The sequence below is a fragment of the Osmerus eperlanus genome, chromosome 9 (assembly GCF_963692335.1).
Source record: "Osmerus eperlanus chromosome 9, fOsmEpe2.1, whole genome shotgun sequence".
Taxonomy (NCBI): domain Eukaryota; kingdom Metazoa; phylum Chordata; class Actinopteri; order Osmeriformes; family Osmeridae; genus Osmerus; species Osmerus eperlanus.
The window spans coordinates 7,789,573-7,812,429 of record NC_085026.1 but is presented as its reverse complement, the minus strand read 5'-3'; the positions used below and the strand labels follow the sequence as shown (position 1 = coordinate 7,812,429).

The 22,857-nt window shown below is 40.5% G+C and overlaps 2 protein-coding genes across 3 annotated transcripts; one reads left to right on the top strand and one right to left on the bottom strand.

Moving 5' to 3' along the window:
- Positions 1 to 6,858: 6,858 nt before the first annotated feature.
- mocs1 (molybdenum cofactor synthesis 1) lies at positions 6,859 to 17,923 on the bottom strand. 2 transcript variants are annotated; one of them, XM_062469660.1, is made up of 11 exons: positions 17,543 to 17,923; positions 16,276 to 16,411; positions 15,467 to 15,634; positions 14,141 to 14,305; positions 13,086 to 13,147; positions 12,712 to 12,823; positions 12,011 to 12,123; positions 11,645 to 11,755; positions 9,621 to 9,741; positions 9,144 to 9,191; positions 6,859 to 8,925 (listed from the first exon to the last, which is right to left on the bottom strand). In XM_062469660.1, exons 1-11 carry the CDS (start codon positions 17,762 to 17,764, stop codon positions 7,829 to 7,831), a joined length of 2,355 nt encoding a protein of 784 aa, XP_062325644.1. In that variant the 5' UTR covers positions 17,765 to 17,923; the 3' UTR covers positions 6,859 to 7,828. The 2 variants fall into 2 exon arrangements, with proteins under 2 accessions (XP_062325644.1, XP_062325645.1); XM_062469661.1 differs by having other exon boundaries at positions 8,786 to 8,925; positions 9,129 to 9,191; positions 17,543 to 17,904.
- Positions 17,924 to 19,665: 1,742 nt separating this feature from the next.
- Positions 19,666 to 22,809, top strand: spdya (speedy/RINGO cell cycle regulator family member A). Its single transcript, XM_062469382.1, has 7 exons — positions 19,666 to 19,965; positions 20,213 to 20,504; positions 20,602 to 20,660; positions 20,762 to 20,847; positions 20,963 to 21,134; positions 21,375 to 21,717; positions 22,146 to 22,809. Exons 2-7 carry the CDS (start codon positions 20,252 to 20,254, stop codon positions 22,205 to 22,207), a joined length of 975 nt encoding a protein of 324 aa, XP_062325366.1. The 5' UTR covers positions 19,666 to 19,965; positions 20,213 to 20,251; the 3' UTR covers positions 22,208 to 22,809.
- The last annotated feature ends 48 nt before the right edge of the window (positions 22,810 to 22,857 follow it).

Sequence of the window (22,857 nt, the reverse complement as noted above, 5' to 3'; positions counted from 1 at the left end):
CTCCCCTCTTGACTCTTTTTTTTACCACTACCCTTATCATTCTATTCTCCAAACCCTACTCCTTGATTCTTTCCCTCCTTCTCTACTCCCTCATCCAACAGGTTTCAGACTTATTAATGACTGGTGTCCAGATTCAACCAGCGGGGAACTCCTCAGTGTAATCGTCACATTACAACAATTTCCTAATGATTACTATTTTTCAATTTCTTTTACAAGTCAAATTCTCCTGTTATTCGACTGTACAGCCTTGGTCTAGTTCTAGTTCTATGCAGGTGTGCAAGCAAGGAGCCAGACACAGTGCCGATAAGTCAACACCACGCTGACGTAACTACACCAGAGGCGACTGATGTTGCAACAAAGATGGACGAAGACAAAGACGAGCAGGTCACTTATTTGACAAACATCCTATTGAGTGGAAGATCTAGCACTATCAAGAGACCTTCATATTTGTTTGAATGTGTGTGTGTATATATAAACCAACATGAATAAAGGTATGTATTGGATGGACAGCAACCAAGAACACCTGCTAGCTCTGAAAGGGTAAGGTGGAGGTTTCAGAAGGTAATCATCTGCCAAACTTAGACGGAGTTCCTCTGTAAGAACAGAGCTTGCTGCCTGACATTATTTGACATACTTTTTGAATACAGCCATGTATTCTTAGGGTTCTTAATTGGTATTCTTACATACTGATTCCCCAAACCTCTGCAGAGGTTGTACTGCCATACTGGATGGAGACAGGGGAACCTGGTTGAGCTCCCATGGTTTTTGGACATATTCTACCATCTAGTGGCTGTAGACAGGAAAACAGATCACAGCTGAAATACCTGCAGACAATACTGGCAATACAGATCATCATTAGGACATTCGATTTAAATGTGCATTAGGTATGTTTTTTCAGTAGAAAGAATTGTTTGTTACTTTTAAACATGGTAATGAGGCCCTTTGAAAGTTGCTTCGCAACACAGACTGCTCAGTGCAGGTGGAACGTCCGTTTTTAATTTTTGGTGTTGTTACTGTATAGTTCAAACCTATATAGTTTGAACTTGTTTGTGCTTATGTAAGCTAAAGTACAAGGTAATACAAAACTACTTGGCGCAAAACAACTGTGTTAAATGTTATTTTAAGAATGACTGTGTCCATTTTAATGTCTAACATCTAATTGTGCTCTGTGGAATTATGGTCAGGTCATTATGAAGGGGTCAGTTCATGTGACCATGGGGCAGGCACAAATTCGACAAAATGTACAGATGTTATAATTAACATAGTAATGGCTAGCAAGTTTACTTATCTGTTTGTTCAGGACATTCAAGTATTTCATTAATGAATAATTCAGTTTCAAATTCATTACCACTTCAAACTGAGTGAGATGGACTTGGACTACCAAGACAAGAAAAGCCTAAGTAAGTAACTCAATCTATACAAGCCAGACAACTTTAAATGGATTAGCCAAAGCTAGTGGCCATGTTAGGTCTGTATTTACCGGCATCACCAACACTCTGGAGAAAAGAAGGATAGGGGAAATGAGAGCACAAAGCAGTCAGAGTGAAGGAATGAGAGAAAGGGACTACAGAGTCTACAAACAATTATTGATTACTACTCAGTTTCCCCTAGTCTCTCAGACTGTTATTTTACAGAAGAGAAATCATGTTGCCAGTAGAGAGGCTCTGTATACAACCTGTTTCTCAGGCTTATATTTGAAGACAAATTGGAATTCAATTTTTCTAATTGGGTTTAATTGGTTTCTCACAAATTGATGTTCCCTCTCTGCTGTCGGAACTCAATGCAGCTTATCTATCACCTTTTCACTGTTCAGGAGAAGATGTGATGTGAGATGTAAGACATTCCCAACTGGACTGACATTCCTTGGTAGTGTGTCTCAACATGTTCTAAAATCACTGTTGTACTCTAATTAGTGTAAGAGGAATATACACTCTCTAGTCACTCTCAACTTAAATATAAACTAAAAAAGCTAACAAGCACACTCTTGCTTCTCTACAGTGATGTGGTGTGTTGATCACTACAAACCCCCATGACACAGACATTTCCTCCACCACCCCAATGCCAATTCTCCTTGGATTCTTTAGTGAATGTTCTTGACCCCTACCTGGACCCAGAACACACAATGGCAGAACAGGCAGACAAGGTGATAGAAATGTAACTTTGGGCTCTGCTCTGGTTAAATAATGTGTGGAACAAGATGTTGAATCTGTTCTCTCGAGAATAGTGTATGTAGTCAGTACTTCCAGTTCCAAAGCAGCTTTGAAACCTGAACCTGAAGCACTTGTGGAGCCTTTAGTGCAGTAGACAAATATAAACACTGAACTGCAGTGGACAGATATCACATGACACAACAAGGGGGAGGTGCAGTCCTTTGCAATAGTTGGCTTGGAGGGAACAAACTAACAAAAAACAAGTGACAGAAAATATACATAACATGAGAGAATGACTATAATGGAAAGACAGCTGACTATGAAAGAAAACGTAACTTCACTCGCCAAATGGTTTGCTCCAAATATCCATCCTGAAAGTAGTCCTTGTAAACTGTTTGGAAAAGGGCAGGCACTTTCCAAAAATACTTGGCAGTTAATTGGATGAACTACCTGTCTGATATGAGGAACAAACAATCTGGCGAGTCAGATTACAGTAGCATTCGCGTGAAAAGTAACGAAAGACTCATAGCTGAAGACACAGTTGAGTGGAGAACGAATCATTCATGTATTCTTAGCTAAGCCTGGCGATAATGGAAAAAATAGCGAAGTCATACCCAAGAACACAGTTTAGAGGTGAATTAATAATTTCTGTTTCCTATCCTGAATTTATGCAACTGTCACGTGACAAATAAAAGAAAGACTCTAAACCAAAGATCCAGTCGAGTGGTGAACAAATAATTTTTGTTTCCTCTACTGAGCCTATGCAACTGTCACAATGTGCGGGCACAAGAAAATGAAAGAATAACTCTATTCGACTGACGACACTTTAGATTATTACAATATTGAAGCATAACAGCATTCCTGGGAAGTGGCAGAGAGACAGCATGAATAATTATTAGTGTTTAATTGTGGCCGGAAATGGGATTGTTCTCATAAAGTAATGAACAGTTTTTAATTAAAGCATGAATATTGTTCTGGTGCTTCTGATCATCATTTCTCCCATCCTGATGTAACACAGTTACATAAACACAACGTGAATATGGAAATGAGGCTTGAGGTACGATAACAACATGATGCTCATAGTATAGACATTAACAGACAGTAGCTTTCAATATTTGTATTTATTTTATATTTTATTGTCTACATCACATAACATGTTATTTAAGTTTATGTTTATAAGTAAAATATATATTAAGTCATACAGAATGAACTATTATTATACAATTATATAATAAACAATGAAACAATCGTACATAGCCTGTATTTTATGTTTACATTTATATACAATATTCATTTTCAGTATAAATCAAATATCTTATGTACAATTATACTTTAAATGGTGAATACAAATAGGCCTACATACATTTCCTATGTTCATATAAATTGGATTATTAAGTAAGATCTAGAGTTCAGGATCTCTAGTCTTCCCAGAATAAAAGTGTCTCTTTATGGTTCCTGACTGACTGAAGCTGTTCCCACACTGGTCACAGTGGTACGGCTTCTCTCCTGAGTGAACACGCTGGTGTGTCTTTAAGTCTCCTGACTGACTGAAGCTCTTCCCACACTGGTCACAGTGGTACAGCTTCTCTCCTGAGTGAACACGCTGGTGTCTCTCTAAGGTTCCTGAATCTCTGAAGCTCTTCCCACACTGGTCACAGTGGTACGGCTTCTCTCCTGAGTGAACACACTGGTGTGTCTTTAAGTGTCCTGACCGACTGAAGCTCTTCCCCCACACTGGTCACAGTGGTGATGTCTGGCCTTTTCCGTGTCCATGCTTCCCTGGATCGGGGGGAGGGAGGAAGTGCTGTTGGGGCGTGGTGGAGAGGAGAACAGAGTCTCTGGTCTGATCTCTCCACTCCTCAGCAGAGAGACGTACAGGTCATGGTGGCACCTCTTGATGTGCTTGTGGAGGTAGATCTGGGCGGTGAAGGAGAGAGGACACTGGGAGCAGGAGAACACCTCATTCTGGGACGTTTCTATCCTTCAGGGTTCTTGCAGGTTTCAGTAAGTCAAATTTAAGACCTTTTTAAGACATTTTAAGACCATAAAGATTGAAATTTAAGACCTACACGACGCATTACCCCAAAAAATATTCAAATCAAAGAAATTCTGAAAAAAACATTTTATTTCAATTAATTCAGTCATTGAAAAAGCCTAAATTTAATTTACAGATAATCACATTAGTAATTTTTGAATATTTTTTGGGCAAAGTTTGCAGCGAGCCTTGTACCTGGAGCTGGGTACCGCTTGTACACTTTTCCACACGTAGCCGAACTTTAACAAACTCTGAGGAAGCGCAGACATATTTCGTGGGCAGGTATTGCATTTATGACAGGATTTGTAGTTTTATCACCGTGTACATACCAACACCAATATCCCCCAGAAAGAATTACAACACACCGAACCAACGTTCTGCTGGTTTCGTTTGTCGAGCTCCGCTTTGTAGGCTGCGACTCAATACTTTTTGCTACTTTGTCATAACTTTCTGCGGCCAGCGGCTCTGGAAATGAACGAGGGTAAAACCTTTTTTAGACCTGACTAAATGAAATTTAAGACCTCGGATGAAAATCTGGCCGTTTTTAAGATGTTTTAAGGCCTTAAATTTAAAGTTCCGAATTTTAGACTTTTTAAGACCCTGCGGGAACCCTGTATCCTTGGTCCTGGAAAAGAGAGCAAAATTTGTGTGTGTCTCTGAGGAAGGCTAGATCCTCCTCACTCAGCATCTCTTCCAGGGGGGGTCGGCCCCCCCTGCTGGCTCCCGCTACCTCACCACTGGGGGGCTGGGGGGAGTGATGCTACCTCACCACTGGGGGGCCCGGGGGGGAAGTGATGGAGAGAGAGAAAGACAGAGAGCTCTTAACCCTCGTGCTGCCTTCGGGTCACATGACCCAAAGGTTCACAACGAACCATCGTTGTGTTTACCCAATTTCACCCAATACAAAAACAAATAAAAATAATTTTCTTTTAACCATTGCAATGTGGGGGGTCTGAGACAGCCCGACAGTTAAAAGAAAATGCTTCACTTTGTTTTTGTATGAGGTAAATTTGTCGCAATACGACAGTGGGTCACAATGACTGATGGGTCAGAATGACCCGAAGATAACACAAGGGTTAAACTGGATTAAACTTTCCGATTATTTACATTTACATTTAGACATTTAGTCATTTAGCAGACGCTCTTATCCAGAGCGACTTACAGTAAGTACAGGGACATTTCCCCCGAGGCAAGTAGGGTGAAGTGCCTTGCCCAAGGACACAATGTCATTTCGCACAGCCGGGAATCGAACTGGCAACCTTCTGATTACTAGCCCGATTCCCTAACCGTTCAGCCACCTGACCACCACCTGAATATTTAATTAATGTAGCAATATTGTGTATGTATCTGCTGTATGTACCGGTGGTGCAGGTGTGTGTATATCTCACCTGTGGTGCAGGAGTGTGTGTGTATATCTCACCTGTGGTGCAGGTGTGTGTATATCTCACCTGTGATGCAGGTGTGTGTATATCTCACCTGTGGTGCAGGTGTGTGTGTGGTTGCAGCTCTCTGGGGTGCAGCTGGTCTCCTAGAAGAGGGTCTGGAGCATAGATATATATATAAAGACTAGATGTCTTACGGCGGAGTCTAGAACGTCCTAGGCGGCCATCTTGCTACAGTCAATTCGCTCACCCATAACATTGTGTTGATGCTACATGTACTTTTTAACCCTCGTGCTGCCTTCGGGTCACATGACCCAAAGGTTCATAACGAACCATCGTTGTGTTTACCCAATTTTACCCAATACAAAAACAAATACAAATAATTTTCTTTTAACCATTCCAATGTGGGGGGTCTGAGACAGCCCGACAGTTAAAAGAAAATGCTTCACTTTGTTTTTGTATGAGGTAAATTTGTCGCAATACGACGGTGGGTCACAATGACTGATGGGTCAGAATGACCCGAAGATAACAAGGGTTAAATGACCATAACTTTCTCAATTTTCAACGGATTTTTAAACAGTTTGTTTGTTATCAACGTCAGAGATGTCGTTATGCCACTGCATACTTCTATTCTATATAAAAAAATAAATTAAAAAAAACACATAATTATTCATGAGTATGCAGGCATATAAGGCATATAAGGCAGATAAGATGACTGGCATTGTTGGCATCCATGGTCAGCTAGCTAACGCTATCCTCACCTCCTCTGAAGAACTCATCTTATCTGAAATATTCAGCATTAAGCATCTGGGACCAGAGGCTATAACGGCATGTCCATTGGCGTAAATTGCGCAAAGCAAAGCTTTCCTTCAACTGAAGAAGAGTACCAAATAAAAAATTTCAGGGGATTCAAAACTGAATTTCAGGAAATCTATTTAGCTATTTAGTTCATGCTATTAGATGAAAACTATGTCAATATGAGAAAATTGCATACTGATAAGATTTTCTCAGATCACAAATAAAATTCTCATTTGTTCAAACGCCACATGATCCCGTCACTTGTGCACATCATAATTTCAGTGATTTGGTACATTCATGCAAATGATTTGTAGGCAACTGTACAATTTATGTACAACAGTTGTCTGCTGTTTCCTACAGTATAAGTCATGTTCATATTCAGGTTACAAAGTAATTTGTTTCATATTTGACTCGTACTGTTTAATTTGTAATCTTATTTTCCTTCTTTATCATATCACACAGGTTATGGAATGTGGAAAATATAAGAAAGATATGCAGTAGGGAAATAAGTTTATTACATTTCTTCACACATGAATATATAGCGGCATAAGTGACATTTTACAGAAAGAGGAAATCACTATCAATTTCAGATGGATGAGTGGCCAATATGTCAATCAAAAAAACTAACACGCATTGTTTACACTCTCAGACAGACTTAAAATGTTTACAATTATTGACAGTAACCATTGTGATTGTGCTGCTTCATAAAAAAATGCATCCAGGTGAACTAGTTCAATATAAATTAGATGCAAATTTGCTCTTCATTATCTTCTATCATAAATGAAGGAAAATATTCTATTACAATTATATATTCCTATATTTACATAATACTATTATTAGTACTATTAGTACTATTATAATTATTACAGTTAAATGGTTGATGATGTTTGGAGAACAATTTGAGAATTTAGAGTATCAGTCAAAGCAATTACTGAGAAATTAATCTAGTTTGTTGTCGCACACTTTACGGTAGGTGTTGAAATCAAAAGGTTAACAATGCATAGTCTACATGTATACCTTCCAACCTTGGACTTACAATACAGGATATATGGAGCCTGCCTACTCAACCAATATAGTAGACAGTAGACATTAACTGAAAAACGAAGGGCTGTATAATGTTAGCATATACAAAAATCCTTGTTTGAAAGTAAATGAATGAGTAATGCTGAGTAATGTTTAGTACAAGGCACCACCTACTATCAACTAGATTGTGGAAGCAGCATGTTGGTTCAATCAAAGTTCTATAAAAGGCCAAAACTGTAGCATAAGCTTTGTCATTGGAGAAGTATTCATGAGGCTTTGAATTTGAGCAAACCACAAGCTGTCTGTAGATTTTTTTTTTTTTTTGTGCATCACAGCCCAAAACATTCCAAGAAGCAGTCACTAATGTCATCGATTAATGCAGCTATTCTGAATGAAAAAACAGCAGCTCAATTTAACAGGGGCTGAAAATGAACCCAATGTTAGTGGTGAGAGAAGTTACTACACGTTACTTCAGGGGGATACCGGTGGAAGTCCCTCTTACCACCTGTCTTGGTTACCAGCTGGATGTCCGTAATGGTGATATTGTGACTCACTGCCTTGCACATGTCATAAAGGGTCAGTGCGGCCACGGACGCGGCCGTGAGCGCCTCCATCTCGATGCCTGTGCGGCTCGAGGTGTGGCAAGTTGCTGTGATGACAACACTGTGCCGTGCCTCATCAAGGTTAAACGTGACAGAGGCGTGGTCCAAGGGGACTGAGTGACAGAGCGGGATGAGTGCTGCGGTCTGCTTGGCTCCCATGATGCCGGCTAGCTGTGCAACTGCTAATGCATCGCCTTTGGTTAGTTGATTGTCGCGAAGCAAGCGGAAAGCAGTAGGGCCCAGATGTATAGTGGCATGGGCTGTGGCCATGCGCCGGGTGGGAGTCTTCATGCCCACATCTACCATGGAGGCTCGGCCTTCGGAATCAGTATGAGTTAACTGGGCTGTGGAAGTACCGTTTGACTGGAGGCTGGCGTCCTCCTTCGAGCGTTCCTGTGTTCCTTTGCCTTTGGGATCTATGGAGGCATTCCTGTGACACAGCCTAATGCTATTGGCCTGAGTGGTATCTATTTTGGCATTGGTCCGTAGTGTGCAAAGGGAGAAAATTCCAGCCATTCTTGTGACGTGATTCTTTATTTTGTTAGGACGTGTGGCTAGTGTGTACTTGTGGAACTCACTGTGATTTTGACTTAATACATATGTGTGTGTGTTGTGGTCAGGGGTCTTCATTTGAGAAAAAGGGATGTGCGGGGCTCTTGTATATTCCTTGACTCCCTCAAAAAGGTTTTTCTTTACAACATAGGACCTCTTGTGGGATCCTGAGCAGCTGACATCAGGTCCTCCTGTTGAAACAGGACAGCCTGAAAGGCACAGTGTGTTCCCACTGTGTTGAACACCCATCCCAAAGGACTGGGACGGTTCAGCAGCCATTGGTGAAGTGAGGACTGCTATATCACGGAGATAGGAGATGGGGATAGTGTCCCCCTGGGTTTCTTGGCTCACGGGTAGGGACAGGGTTTTTGGGCATGATGTGCCTGCAAGATGAGAAGAACATTTATATAAAAGGTAAGTGCAAAGATTTGTGGAGCCTGCAAGGATCAGTTACTAGCATATACAAGCAAGAAGGCTAAATTGGGGCTTGGTATTTTATTGAATACCATCCACTAACATTGTCGTTTGTTTTTGGAAATTATCAACACAAAAAAAGGGGAAAGATTGGCGTTAATGTTTTACGTACAGCCAGATCACCCACCGATGAGGATCATGGGTCTGTTCTTCATCTGGGAGATACTGAACATGCCTGCGGACAGTCAAAGAGAGAGAACTATTTAAAGGAAACATTGTAGCGGCTGACTACCTTTGCATTTGACGCAAACTGTGATGCAGTGGGAAAGCTTCCATGGATTTCACCACTGTACTGCCATTTTATTACATTTTCATTTAATTACATTATCAGTACTGTTCATTCTGGATATTCAGTGTCAACAAGCACTAGATGCAAATAATTAATCTTGACTGAAATAGTGTGCTATAGAACCAATGTAGTAACCTTTCCTTTGTCCATCAAACCAGCACATTTAACAGAAAAGTGAATGCTGGACAAATAGATAAAAATGACCCTGTCACTGCCACAGTCCCTTTAAATAATATTTTTTTGGGTGTCACACATGGTATTTTAATAGAACTGTAGGCCTCCATAGTCATCCATGGGAAAAGCAAAGTGTTGCACCTGCATGTTGCTTCTTCTTCCTGCCCACAGCAGCACCAATGATCTCCAGCAACTCGTCTTCAGATGCCCCGGAACGCAGACAGTCCCGCAGAGACACCTCAGAGTTCCCAAATAAACATACCTGTTGAAAGAGGAGGTATATATTGTGATATCTAACTGTTATAAGTACATATTTCAACTTCATGTGCGGAATTATACAATGCGTTACTGGAATAAAATCTTTGCACTTGATCAAATCCCAAGACACTCCTTTCACAACTTTTTCTAGATGAGCGTTTTATCACTTAGTATCAACATTTTTTAAATCACACAGGGATAAGATAGTTGACAGCAATCCAGCTCCTATTTCTGTGATATTACTGCCAGCCACGTTGATTCCTGCCTTTCAAGGCTGCAATTCTGTTTCCTCTCAGCAGATGTCGCTGGGGCACCCTCGTACAAGTTCTGTCATTCAGACCTTCAGGCATGTTTTGTTTCATATGCATGGCCGTTTATGTGTAGACTATGGTAAGCTCCATTCTCATATCATGACATTACTTTATTTACAATGGTAAAATGCTAATATGTACCTATTGTTCTCGACTGTCAGTCGAAAATGAAAAGGTCTGTCCTTAACCACTGATCAGGTAACAATAATTAAATATTACAACTAATGATTACATTATACTGTTTGGAAGGCTCTGAATATAATAAACAATGTTTGAACTATACCCTGATATATTATCTCATGAGAACATGGAATGTAAGGGCAGGGGTGCAGATGGAATTTTTTAACTGGGGGGGACCAAGCTGTCAGCAAATGATTCCAACTCAATTAGTTATTTTGTGTAATATACACACACACATACATACACACACACACACTGAAGCTGCAATAAACATTAGGATGTCAATCACGCACCAAAACTTTATGCCCTCTGCAAATGTTTTATTTAAACATTTGCTGATCTCAGCAGGATGTAAATGATTACAAATATAACAATGTGTATGAAAACGGAAGTATAAACACTTAAAAAACAGACTTACATAAATAAAAAATAAGTATAGCCTACATAGCATGAAATGTGAAATGAAATTTACACTTTAAATTAAAATATTCGAAATTCCCTCTGCAAGTATGACTTTTCATTATAAATCTTTTCCAACAATAAACAAAATTGATTCCCAAAAAAACAAAACAAAGAATTCCCTCTGCAGCCAAACAAATGTACCCTCTTGAAGCAGACTCAATAGGTCCCAAAAACATCTCTCTCATTTCCCTGAAGATATTACTGTGCAATATCTTGTCTGTCCAGTTTGTCAAGTCTGTCTTGGTGAATATGGCACACAGCAATGCCATTGAGCCTTTTTTGTATCATGGTTGATCGCAATCATGTTTTTAATCTGCGTAACGCACAGAAACTGCACTCTGCCTCCACAGATGATATGGGCACCACCATCAGCTAACTAACGTCATCTCCATGACAACTAGGAAGCCTAAAAGCACAAACGCCGAGTCCAAAAATACTTTAAACAAGCATAATACACTTCTTTTTTTTTTCTTCAAGTGTTGTAGTACTTTTGTGTGACCAACGTTACACACGCTAACATCGCCTAATCAGCTGTGCAGGTATTTGGGAGTGGTTATTCGTTTACTTGGTAGCCTACCCAGCCTACTGAATGGAATTGGGGAAAAAGGCCATAGGTGTAGTGTTTGCTTCTGTTACAACATCATGTTCGGTGTAGTTATCTGCGTCCTTTTTGTTAAGTCTTGTATATGTAGCTGGGCCTACATCAAGAATGTCAATGCCCAGTGTTACCTTGTGTGATTTTTGCAAATGACTAAGACTGACTTCTGTTTGGCTTATACTCCATCACGCCTCCCAACAATTAGAATGTCTAAACTGTAACCTGTCGCAACGACAGATATATTTACAATCACAAATGTCTCTCATTTCTGCACTACTTGGACCTTGCCCTGACGACAAATGAAGGACATGTATTCTATCTAATAGTGTGCATATAAACGTCTGTGTTGCATTCACCTTTAGGTTTCCGTCAGCAGTGATGCGTAGCCGATTGCAGGAGCCACAGAAGTGGTCAGACATGGAGGTGATGAAGCCTATGTGGCCTTGGAAGCCTGGAACTTTGAATGTCTGTATGAGAAAAGGACAATGGAGATGGATAAATAAAGAGTCAATCAAACGCAAAGAAGGGGGGAAACCAATTAGCTTCGCAGACACTGTAAGCCCACCAAAATGCATGGCCTGTCAGTGTAATTGGTTCTTGGGAGGACTATGGATTTAGAATACTAAATTTGGGTGCCATGAAGGTGTTAGATGAGTGTGGATTAATAATTCAGATAATCTGTGAAACAATAGATGATGGGGGTGGGGGAACGGGGATCTAACCTTGGCTGTTTCTGTGTGTCCAATGGGAAGCTGTTTCAGGGAGGGCCACTGCTGCCTTATGTGGTCCAGCATCTCTTGGTAGCTCACCATCTTCTTGAAATTCCATTTGTTACCTGTTTGAGGATAATCAATAGTTAATTTAAGTAAATTAAATGTGTACTTTATCAAAGGCACAGATCATTGTGTGCATGCATTTGAGAATAGGATTCCACTATTAAAGTATAATTGAAGAATTACATTATTTTTTAGTCTGTACTCTTGTTTCTGACAGGTTTGAGGATGACCTGGTGAAATGACAAAGGTTCTATAGGTAATAGGTAAGAAAAAGGTTTTGTCCCATTTTTGGCCTACTGTACTGCATTTTCACTTACAGAGAATAAAGAACACTTCATAAAATGAAAGGCATATTGTCTTTATATGAGAAAGGGGAAGTGATAGGTAAATTAGAAATAATTGTAACATATTGTATCTCTGACTGCTCGCCCATCTCATTTCGTGTTCATGTTCTGAACTGAGAGCATGTCCACGTTGTCAAGAACTATATGAGGGCTGAGAATATTGTTCAGATAAATGTCTTGTCGTATTTTGTGAAACCACCATCAATAAAACTCGGAAGGCTAGCGTGGAAGTTTTGCTGTTTCTTACTTTAATTACCGGTAATTTGTGTTACCTATTGCAGCTTTAAGAGATGGTGTCCTTACCATCAAAAGGCATGTACTCAATGAAGCGTACTTCAAGAGGTTTTTTCTCTGTGAGGGACACAAAGTCTAGCAGCTCATCATCATTGAGACCCCGCATTACAACACAGTTGACCTGCAGAGGGCAATGAAAAGCAGCAACCAAAGAGGGTTTAGAGAAATTGCAACATAGAGAAAGGAACATTGGAGCATGGTCCCAAATATAACTTGGGTATTGACAGACCTCTCTTGAAAGGCTTTCAAATGTGAACCATTAGAGTACAGCTTATTTCCCATCTGTATCACCCTTCCCTAAAGGTCTTTAAATAGGTAGCCACTGATCCTCAATCCAATAAAATGATCCCAGAAATAGGATAATTGCAGAAATGGGTTGTTACCTTCACAGGGTTGTATCCCATCTCAATGGCTTTGTCGATGCCCTCCATGACCTTGTGGAACCCTGTCAGGTGAGAGGAACCCAACAATGAACACACAGCTAAAGTGTCATTTTCCACAACAGGAATAAATGACATGACATGACAACTTTCAGACATGAATTGGGGGCAAGAATATGCAATGCAAGTGATAAAATGAAAAAGAATAAAGAAAAAGGGTCTGAACTGAGCTCAGAGTAATTCAAAACTGCTGAGTCACTGTTGCTGTTGTGTAAAATGGGTGGTGTGTGCAATTCCTGCCAAAGTAAATTCCTTGTCTGTGCAAACTTTCATGGCGAATAAAATCCTTTCTGATTCTGATGACTTGATGTAAAGGTAGTCTTTTATTTCATAAGAAAGCTTGAGAGCCAAAGCTGTAATAATCTTGAACAGCTTTTATGCATGGTATTCATTTTTTACAGCTCCAATCTACTTATTAACATTTAAAGCCGTTAATATTTAGCAGATAATACAAAGTGTCCACTTTCAGTTATGTGAAGATCTCTCTGCATTTGAAAAGGTGTCAATTTAAATTTGAAGGATTGACTATGTTCCTTAAAAAAATGCACCATCACATCTGCTACAACCCATTACAAAATAAAGTTATTACTGATATAACTATCAATAGTTGTGAGCAGGTGGACCATTTGATAAACCCTATAGGTCCTTCTTGACGGTAAGATTGCTGAACCAAACAGTGAAAGCTTAGTGTACTGTAAGAGATCCGGCTCCAACTCCATTTCCTCCTCTGCTGCTGCTTCTCTCCTTATAAGCCGTCTCAGTCCATCTGTCCTTTACTCTCATGCACGTGCTCCCCTGAATCCCCCTCCTTTCCCTTTGACACGAAATGTCCTCTGCAAGCCATTCATTTGGGCTCATAGGGGACAGCGCAATCACTATCCTTCCTAAACTATTACATTTTGAATCATTTTTAAACCTCTTACCTAAAGATAAATATGTGTTAATACATCCCAAATACAGCTTTGGCAGGTCTCTATCCAAGCCAACAGTGTGCCTACCTTTCCTTCTGACGATAAACTCAAACTTCGCTGGCACCAGAGTGTCCAGGCTGATGTTAAGCAGGTCCAGCCCAGCGTCCTTCAGTTTGGGAAGTTGCTTGGCCAAGTTCATACCATTGGTGGTCACAGCAATGGTCTTCAGACCAGGCAACCTCCTCATCTCAGCTGTACAGTTAGACAAAGACAGATGATTGAACCATTTGCAGAGACAAGCAGGGAAAGGAAGACGTAAGACACAAGCAAAGTGCAACAGGAAGCGTGTTCCAGTGTTTTCGGTCAGCGCTGACTCCAAACCCATGTGATTATTAAGAGGAAGTAGGAGCCTCAGGAAACTTTGTAATTGTTTTCAAAACTATTTCTGAGCCAGAAACAACTAAAAGAACACTGAACATAGTATACTTCATTAGTACCACTTCACACTAATCACCACTTTAAGGATCTACTTCGAATGGTATTTGTGACCCTGAGGTAGGAGGGATACTGGTGATCTGCACATGACCAGTGGCGAGGCTGTTCTCAAGATACCTCCTTCCTGTCAGAAGACTGGCTTTACACACACAGGATATGCTTAAGAGCCATGACCTATGATGTGCCTTGACTTGGATTTGATTTGGTAACATCAAGAACCATTCCCCTCTTTCCACTGATGACATGCCCATGTTTAACCACTAACTATTCAATCGGTGCAGTTACAGGCCAAAGAGAAAGACATGGCGGAACACCGTGTAACCAGATCAACCATGCCGTTGTAGCGTTGAGAATCCAATCACCCCTCACACAAGGTACATAAAATTGGGGGAATGCATGGAGGGTGAGACAGTGATATGGATCATTTCTCTACAGAAAATGCAACATGCTAGGCTTCCATAACATTTCAATCTCTCGGTGGAGTCAGAGTCCATTAACGGGGAGTTTGTACAAGCCTAAGGGTTTGAATTTGGTTCTGTACATAACGACTTATTCCAGCTACAGTATAATACATCAGAGAATGATAACATAGTATAAAGAAAAGACAGATTCAGCTGGCCTGCCACACAAGTCATCACTTCTGGGAAGCAAGAAATAAAACATGACTTAAACTAGCCCCGAACAAACCCATAGGAACCCATGCAGCAACATAACTTTCTCTTCTTGGTTGTTATCAGGATTTATTTCAGAAAATATGATAAAAAGTGCTTCTCAACAACATTGGGGAATGGTGGAATTCATTAGGGGAACCCTAACCCTAACACACCACCTGACCAACAGACCAAAAATCCCCACCCCACCCTCCCAACCATGTGCTCCCTTTTCTCCACGATTCCCAACTTCCTTACCCCGTCTTACCGATGATGTCCAGGACATCAGGTCGGATGAGGGGTTCCCCTCCAGTGAGGCGAATCTTCTCGACCCCCTCCCGTACAAACAGGCGTGCCAAGGTCAACACCTCCGAGGTGGACAGGAGTTTGGCCCGTGGGGTGAGTTTGACCCCCTCCTCTGGCATGCAGTACTGACCTAATGTTGGAGGGAAATAGGCACATATTCAGACAGTTAACACACAAATTAGTTGTGGAGTTTGTCCAATTAAATAATGGAATCCTGACTCAACTGACAAACTATACAGAGGTTCAAACAGATCAGGGTTGGAAGAATATGATGATGCTATAATCCGAAGTTAAATACAGAAATACAATAAAAAAGAAAGGTTTTTACTTAACCCTCGTGCTGCCTTCGGGTCACATGACCCAAAGGTTCACAACGAACCATCGTTGTGTTTACCCAATTTCACCCAATACAAAAACAAATAAAAATAATTTTCTTTTAACCATTGCAATGTGGGGGGTCTGAGACAGCCCGACAGTTAAAAGAAAATGCTTCACTTTGTTTTTGTATGAGGTAAATTTGTCGCAATACGACAGTGGGTCACAATGACTGATGGGTCAGAATGACCCGAAGATAACACAAGGGTTAACGTAATAGATAGTGACTGTATCTGGTAAACACACTAGAAATTAAAGCTATAGGCTTTCTTCTAAATTCATTCTTCCATTTTTTTTAAAGTATTTTAAGCTGTCTTAACTGTGACACTAATTAGGCTTTCCCTTTAACTATAAAACTTTTTTATCTTAGTTCCCCTTTGCAGCATCAGAACTTACAGCGAAGGTTGCATTTCTCCGTCAGGGAGATGCGCAGGTAGCTGTGCCTTCGATCAAAACTATCCGTAAGGAACGCGGAGAAGGGCAAGACATCCTCGCTTATGCGTCTCCTTCGCCCTCCTTGGATAGTCAAGTCCTGGATGTAAACAGTACAGAAAGAAGGCTTCATTTAATTATTTCTTACATTATTTAGCTTTACTTTTTAACATTGTCATTTGTGCCTAAGACACACAAACACACACACACACACACACACACACACACACACACACACACACACACACACACACACACACACACACACACACACACACACACACACACACACACACACACACACACACACACACACACACACACACACACACACACACACACACACACACACACACACACACACACACACGGCCTGCCTTACATTAACAAAACCTCCTCTGTCGCCATCGATAGCCTGTTGTAGCCTACAAAACCTAAAATAGTTGTCAGCGCATTTAATCGAACTGTGAAAAGATTAAAGTAACATGGAATAAACAATCGACGTCGAATCACCGGCTGCATCACAGACACGAGAATCATGTGCATGTCACAGGCACTGCATAGTGTTTCTAAAAGTGCAGCCTAGGTGACGTAAGGGTCCCACGCCGTCCCCTCTCTCAAATTGCCCCAATTGAAAACGGAATAAATAAATAAAAAATTACAATTAAGACTACCGAATTATTCCGATTAGCCACTTTAAATTATGTTCATACATTTCCGTTAAATTATGGGACATTCTGCATCTGCAATATTTCAGGTTTTACAGTTGATGATTATGCTACCAAATTCCGCGAATCCGTCCGCGTTTTCCGTATCTCGGAAAATATGGCCCTAAAAGTCTTGGATATTTGAAGATGATCTTACGCTGATATGTGCATATATAAATGGTTAAACCCCCCGGTTTAGACTGCAAGCCAACAAAACAACATTAAAAACCCCAATACATTTTCAGACAACTTCATATTTTAAGAGTTTGTATAGCACGAACTCTCCATCTTTACATTGGACTCAAAGAAGACCTTTGCGACAGTTTCAACAGATATCTGCTGTCAAAACAAGGCATGTGAAAGGCTACTTCAGGCTATACTAGCCTATTTGTCAAAAACGATTGGCTAGACTCAGGGTTAAGCTTCGCAGTGAACATCAGTGGTCAACAATTCTCTCTTAACTTGAAACATAGAGTAGGCCTATTTAAATGTTCTCAATTCCAACTAATCTTGAAATGATTTACCTCTGTGTCGCTTTTGGTTGTTGCGACACTGAAGTTGGCTGTGCTTGGATCGGTCAGAGGTACGAGGACAAGTTCGTTCTCATTTTGCGTAGCACTGGAATACCATCGCTGCATCCTCGTTTTTGTGCCTTGTGCGAATAGTTTCCCAAGCTGCGATGACAAGGCCACGACATTCCCAGATCCTTCAATGAGGCGGAAGCACCTGCTTTTGTTAAATACCATGGCGTACTTTTACCGAGTCTGTCTTCGTATTTGCTGTCCTAGAAGTGTCACTTGAAAACACTAGCAGTGAATAACTGCAAGACAGAAACGCATTACGCCTTAAATGTTGCAGGAAGCACGCAGAAGGGGAGTGGGTAGGTTCAGCCAATCGTGTGCAACTGTGATAACGCTGCCGTCTGGGTAGTGTAGTGTAGTCTACGATTAATAGACGAGTAGAACTTTGACCTCAAAGTAAAGCATTACAATTAGGTTGTATCTTCGTGATGGGTTATTATGTTAGCTACATTCAGGGCGTAGGTTTCATTATAGCCTACATGAAAACGACAAAACTGCCCCCTATATTGTTATTAATACATTTTAATTTAATGGCCATTGACCGCACAATCAATTATTGAAAAAATTCTGTCCCATCCACATTTGAAAACTGTATCTTTACAACTGAGATTACAAATCCTTAATTACCTTTGACACTTTCTATTCTGTTACGTTTGACACCAGAGATGATGGATGATTCTTTCAGTGTTTGGAACCATTTGTTAACTCTAAACATAAAAAAGCATCAAAGTTCTTGCCCAAAGACTATATTACCCATCCCTGCCAGTTTGTTGCCGGCTGAAAACAAATATGAACTCTGGGAAACATAAATGGCTGTTGTCTCTACACATCCACAGAAAACTGAATCCAGAGCCTTTGATTTAGTCACATCACTCTAAATCAAACCCACATTGGTAAAACAATCTGTGTATGAAAACTACTATTCACTATTACTGCTACTAACCCTAACTGTTCAATAGGCAAAAATATATATTTGAGAAAAAATATATCGGCTATCTCCTAGTAGGCTATACAACTGTGTGCAGGTCTATGGGTGTTGTCAATGATTGAGGAAAGTAAACTGGTGACACCGATACCAGGTGCAGAGTTTGGAATTTGACCAGCTATGGTATTGTGCACTGTGCACACCACCATCACACCTTATTTAAATTGAGTCGCTCCAATAAGCTGTATCCTTCTAGGTCAGCTGACCCCTAAATCCTTTTATATTGAAGGCAAGCACTTATGGCCATGCTCCATCATGAGTTTTCAATGCCTGACATTTTTATTTAGAGAAATTGCTAATTGTACAACCTTGCTATCTGACCATTACATAATCTATTTAATTGTAAGTACAAAAATGGATTGAAACCAATTATACAAACTGTTCGCTAACAAACAGAATGATCAGAAAAAAGGTTAAAATAAAACATATTTTCTGTTTATATGTTGACAAAGTGCTGTTTTTTTACTTTACTTTTCAGTCACATCCATAGTTCTTCAGAGCAATATTTTTGCAGTTGTTCAATACTTCTGATGAGTTTTGTCCCATGTGTTCCACAAAAGGACGTGGAGTTGGATGGGTTCTACTCTCATTGGAAACGATTCATGTCTTTGTTGTTCTTGCCTGTGTAAGATCCCAAGAAGGCACCTTCTAAATGTATTAGCTAGATATGCCGTTTACAAACTAATTGTCATCCTACAATAAATGCAATGGACTGTTGAGTGGCACTTAAAGACAACAAATAAAACGGAATTAGTTGTAACTTGACCACCAAGGTAATCGACAAATGAACCTGCTCTACTCTCACTGCCTATTGTTGTAGGCTACCATATCGATTCAATATCTTGTTAATATCCAAAAATGTTCGTTCAAATTCTACTATCGAGAGGTAAGGTCTACTCACATAATCACAGAAAACCTTGTGCAGGGTTGTGAATTATAATTTCCTTTATTTTGGGGGTTTTCACAAACCGTAACTCCACATAAAAAGTAGTTTTAAATTAGTGACATCGTCATTAGCGCGTCAGAAAAAAACGAGCACTTAACTACACCCATTGTCATGAAGCGCGCTCCCTATCATTAATCAGTCTGAGGCTGAGCGGTTGTGTTTTGTCGTGTGTGGGCACGAGGGCTGTGTACACATTGATTTTACATTTTACCAATGGTTAAAAAATGTGTTGAGATAGCTTTTAACAGCCCACCCCCCGCGCATATCATTAACATTTTTCATACATAACTTCATCTAATTACAAAGTACTTCTTGCTAATTACAAAGTAGGTAGTTAGTGCCTGCTGTCGACGTTATTGATTTTGATGATCTCTGTGTGAGGAAACTTTTACCACAGTGCTAGCTAGCCAGTGCTAGCCAGTGCTAGCTAGCCAGCTATCAAGCAATTTAGGGTAAGAAAACTGTTACGTTTCGATTATACTGGTCAGCTGGTCTAACTATTTTGTACGTATATTATCAAGCAGCATGGCGTATGGATTGTTCACATTGTATGATATATGGCATAACTAGTTAGACCGACTACCGCTTATTGTAGCCAGAGTTGGTGTATAGTATGTAAGCAGCTTGCTTAGTTTCTTTAACTTAAGCCATCAGGATCGATAAAAGTGTATGTTTTTATCACTTCTAGAAAATTTCAGCTACATATCACAGCTGAAGAAGCATGATGAAACACAAACATAGATGGTGTCAGACTCCCCCTTCTGTCACTGTCCGAATCAAAGCCAACACTGCGCACACCCTCCAGATCAAGAGAGGGCTTCGACTGAAGAGACCCAACGTCGAAGAGGCCCATGGGCCGCCTGGCAAGAGTCAACCTAGTCGGCGACAAGAAGAGGTCTCTTTGACCAAGCTGTCCTGGGGCCCAACACTTGTGATACAGCGAGAAGAGATGGCAGCTTTCTTCAGAATTTTTGGTTGGTCAAAATATCTAGGGAAATTAAGTTTTCACTTGCATCATTAGCCACACCTTAATCTAAAGTAAAACACATTTACTTGCTTTTTAACGTACAGAAGACGATTTGATACAAGACTTTCTGTGGATGGACTGCTGTTGTAAAATCATGGATAAGGTGAATCTCTTGGGTTAAATATGTTCTTTATAATGCACCACTGTCTAACAATACATTACATTATTTCTCACTCTTAACTTTTCGGTGCTCACATTTTTCAGTACCTACTGGCCATGACTTTTGTCTACTTCAAACGAGCTCGCTTCAGCATCAGTGAGCACAACCGAATGAACTTTTTTATTGCACTGTAAGTCAATCAGAAGTTTTTCATGTCTTAAAAGTTGCTATGTTGCCTACACATACTGCATCATAATTGCAACACATGGGTTAACTAAACAGATCTTGTCATGACTACTCTCCAGTTACCTCGCGAACACCATGGAGGAGGATGAAGAGGAAAGCAAGTACGAGATCTTTCCCTGGGCACTGGGGAAGAGCTGGAGGAAACACTTCCCCCGCTTCCTCAAGCAAAGAGACAAACTGTGGGCACGCATTGAGTACAGGGCTGCTGTCAGTCATCGCTGCTGTGAGGAGGTAGGCTATGGCTAAGTCTCTGCCAGCAGTCTCACAGTACCACAGGCCTCCAAAACTAGCTCGCCATTGATGCACCATGAGCCTGCATCACGATAGGTACATCACTAGTTTGATTCCTGTTAACGTGTATAAAGAAAGATGGTCTTTTTTTGGGAGTTGTTCTTTACTTTTAGAAGTGATGAATAGTCACGACTTGCCTTAAATTTGTTGTGATGACTGTTTGTGTGTGTGTCGCTCAAGGTCATGGGCATTGTACCTACTCATTTCATCTGGCAGCGAGAACGAGCAGAGCACCACAGTGGTGCCAGGAGGCAGTACGGAGAACGGGCACCAGTCCACATGCCCCGCGGACCTTCGGCTTCCCCGGCCCCCTGTGCCCTCTGTGCCCATACATCCAGCCTGGGCCTGTCCTCATCTACCTCAGGGACACCCTCTTCCCCCTCCATGTCCTCCCCGCTTCCCTTTGCCCTCGCTTTCTCCCTGGAGACGACTCCTCCTAGGGTCCAGGCTGTTTCCTGCAGGGCTGGCACCAAGACCAAAACCCAGTCCCAGCGCCCCTGCTGCTGTGCTGAGGAAGCCCCGAGTAAGTGTTGCAGTGCTCAGAGAGGCCTCCTTTTTTAGGACGAGCTGCAAGCACGTTTAGCCTTTTTGTCTCCGGTATTCATATATATATATTTTTTCTGTGCTTCTGGAATTTGAAATATTCCCATTTAAGAAATACAGTAGAACCTCTCTAATACATTATATATACCATGCTTATTGTATCAAGTGAATGTGGACACTGAAAAATCACAGTTCTACAGAATGATCCGCTCTCTGGATGGGTTTAAGCAATGGTGACACCTAGTGTCAAACATGTAACTTGACTTTCTTATTCCACTATTTGAGTTGGAAGTGTGAAGAGAATTCCAGAAAACTAGTTGTGAAGTTGAGCAATGACTCAAGCAAAATGCTCTTGAGGTCGTTTGTTTCACGTCACCTCAGCTATAACACCAGTCCTCTGTCCCTCAGGGTATGAGTCTGACTGTGGGGCTGGAAATGACGCTTCCATGGACTGGATCAATGAGGAGTAGACAGTCAAACTTGCTGTAAAACTACATTTCCCAGTCTGGTCAGTTCTTAAGTACATGAATGTGTACATATTTAGAAGTGTGTACAGCTGGATTTGATATGTAACCAGCCCACTCCTCAGGTTCAAAAAGGTTTGTGTGTGTAATTTATTTCTATAGAAAATTCTTAAAAATCTCAGGAGAATTCTATTACTTACTTTCTGTGTACAATAATTAATATTTTTACAACACCAGTAAGACTATAAAAAATCTTCATGAAACTGTATGAAGCCATTCCTTCATTGGCTGTGAATAGTGAATTGTCTAAAAACACATGGATTGTTCTGAAAAAGAAACATCTAATCTTAGGTGCACATTGTTTTTTGTACAAGTTTATTACTGTATTTGTATTTATTTACTCTTCACTTTTTTTTGTATTGAACCAAAAAAGCACCGGAGATTGTGTAAGAATTAACTTTTGATTGAGAATCAACTGTTAGCATAAATGGTAACCCTACAACAGTAATGCCATACTACTAGGGTTGATGTTTTTGACATCCTTGTTCATGTAAGAAAAGAGTTCTATTAAAGGCTGGATAAAAAATCTTCCTACATTATCCATGTAATGTGTTTGTGTGTATTGACATAGTATATACAGTACAGAGCAAAAATCA

Coding starts and splice junctions, on each gene's coding strand:
- mocs1 (XM_062469660.1), bottom strand. CDS start 17,764: ATGGTATTTAACAAAAGCAGGTGCTTCCGCCTCATTGAAGGATCTGGG. Junction 15,635..16,275: donor GGAGAAATGCAACCTTCGCT/GTAAGTTCTGAT, acceptor CTCCAACATTAG/GTCAGTACTGCATGCCAGAG. Junction 11,756..12,010: donor GACACACAGAAACAGCCAAG/GTTAGATCCCCG, acceptor TTTCTCATACAG/ACATTCAAAGTTCCAGGCTT.
- spdya (XM_062469382.1), top strand. CDS start 20,252: ATGATGAAACACAAACATAGATGGTGTCAGACTCCCCCTTCTGTCACT. Junction 21,135..21,374: donor GTCATCGCTGCTGTGAGGAG/GTAGGCTATGGC, acceptor GTGTCGCTCAAG/GTCATGGGCATTGTACCTAC. Junction 21,718..22,145: donor CTGTGCTGAGGAAGCCCCGA/GTAAGTGTTGCA, acceptor TCTGTCCCTCAG/GGTATGAGTCTGACTGTGGG.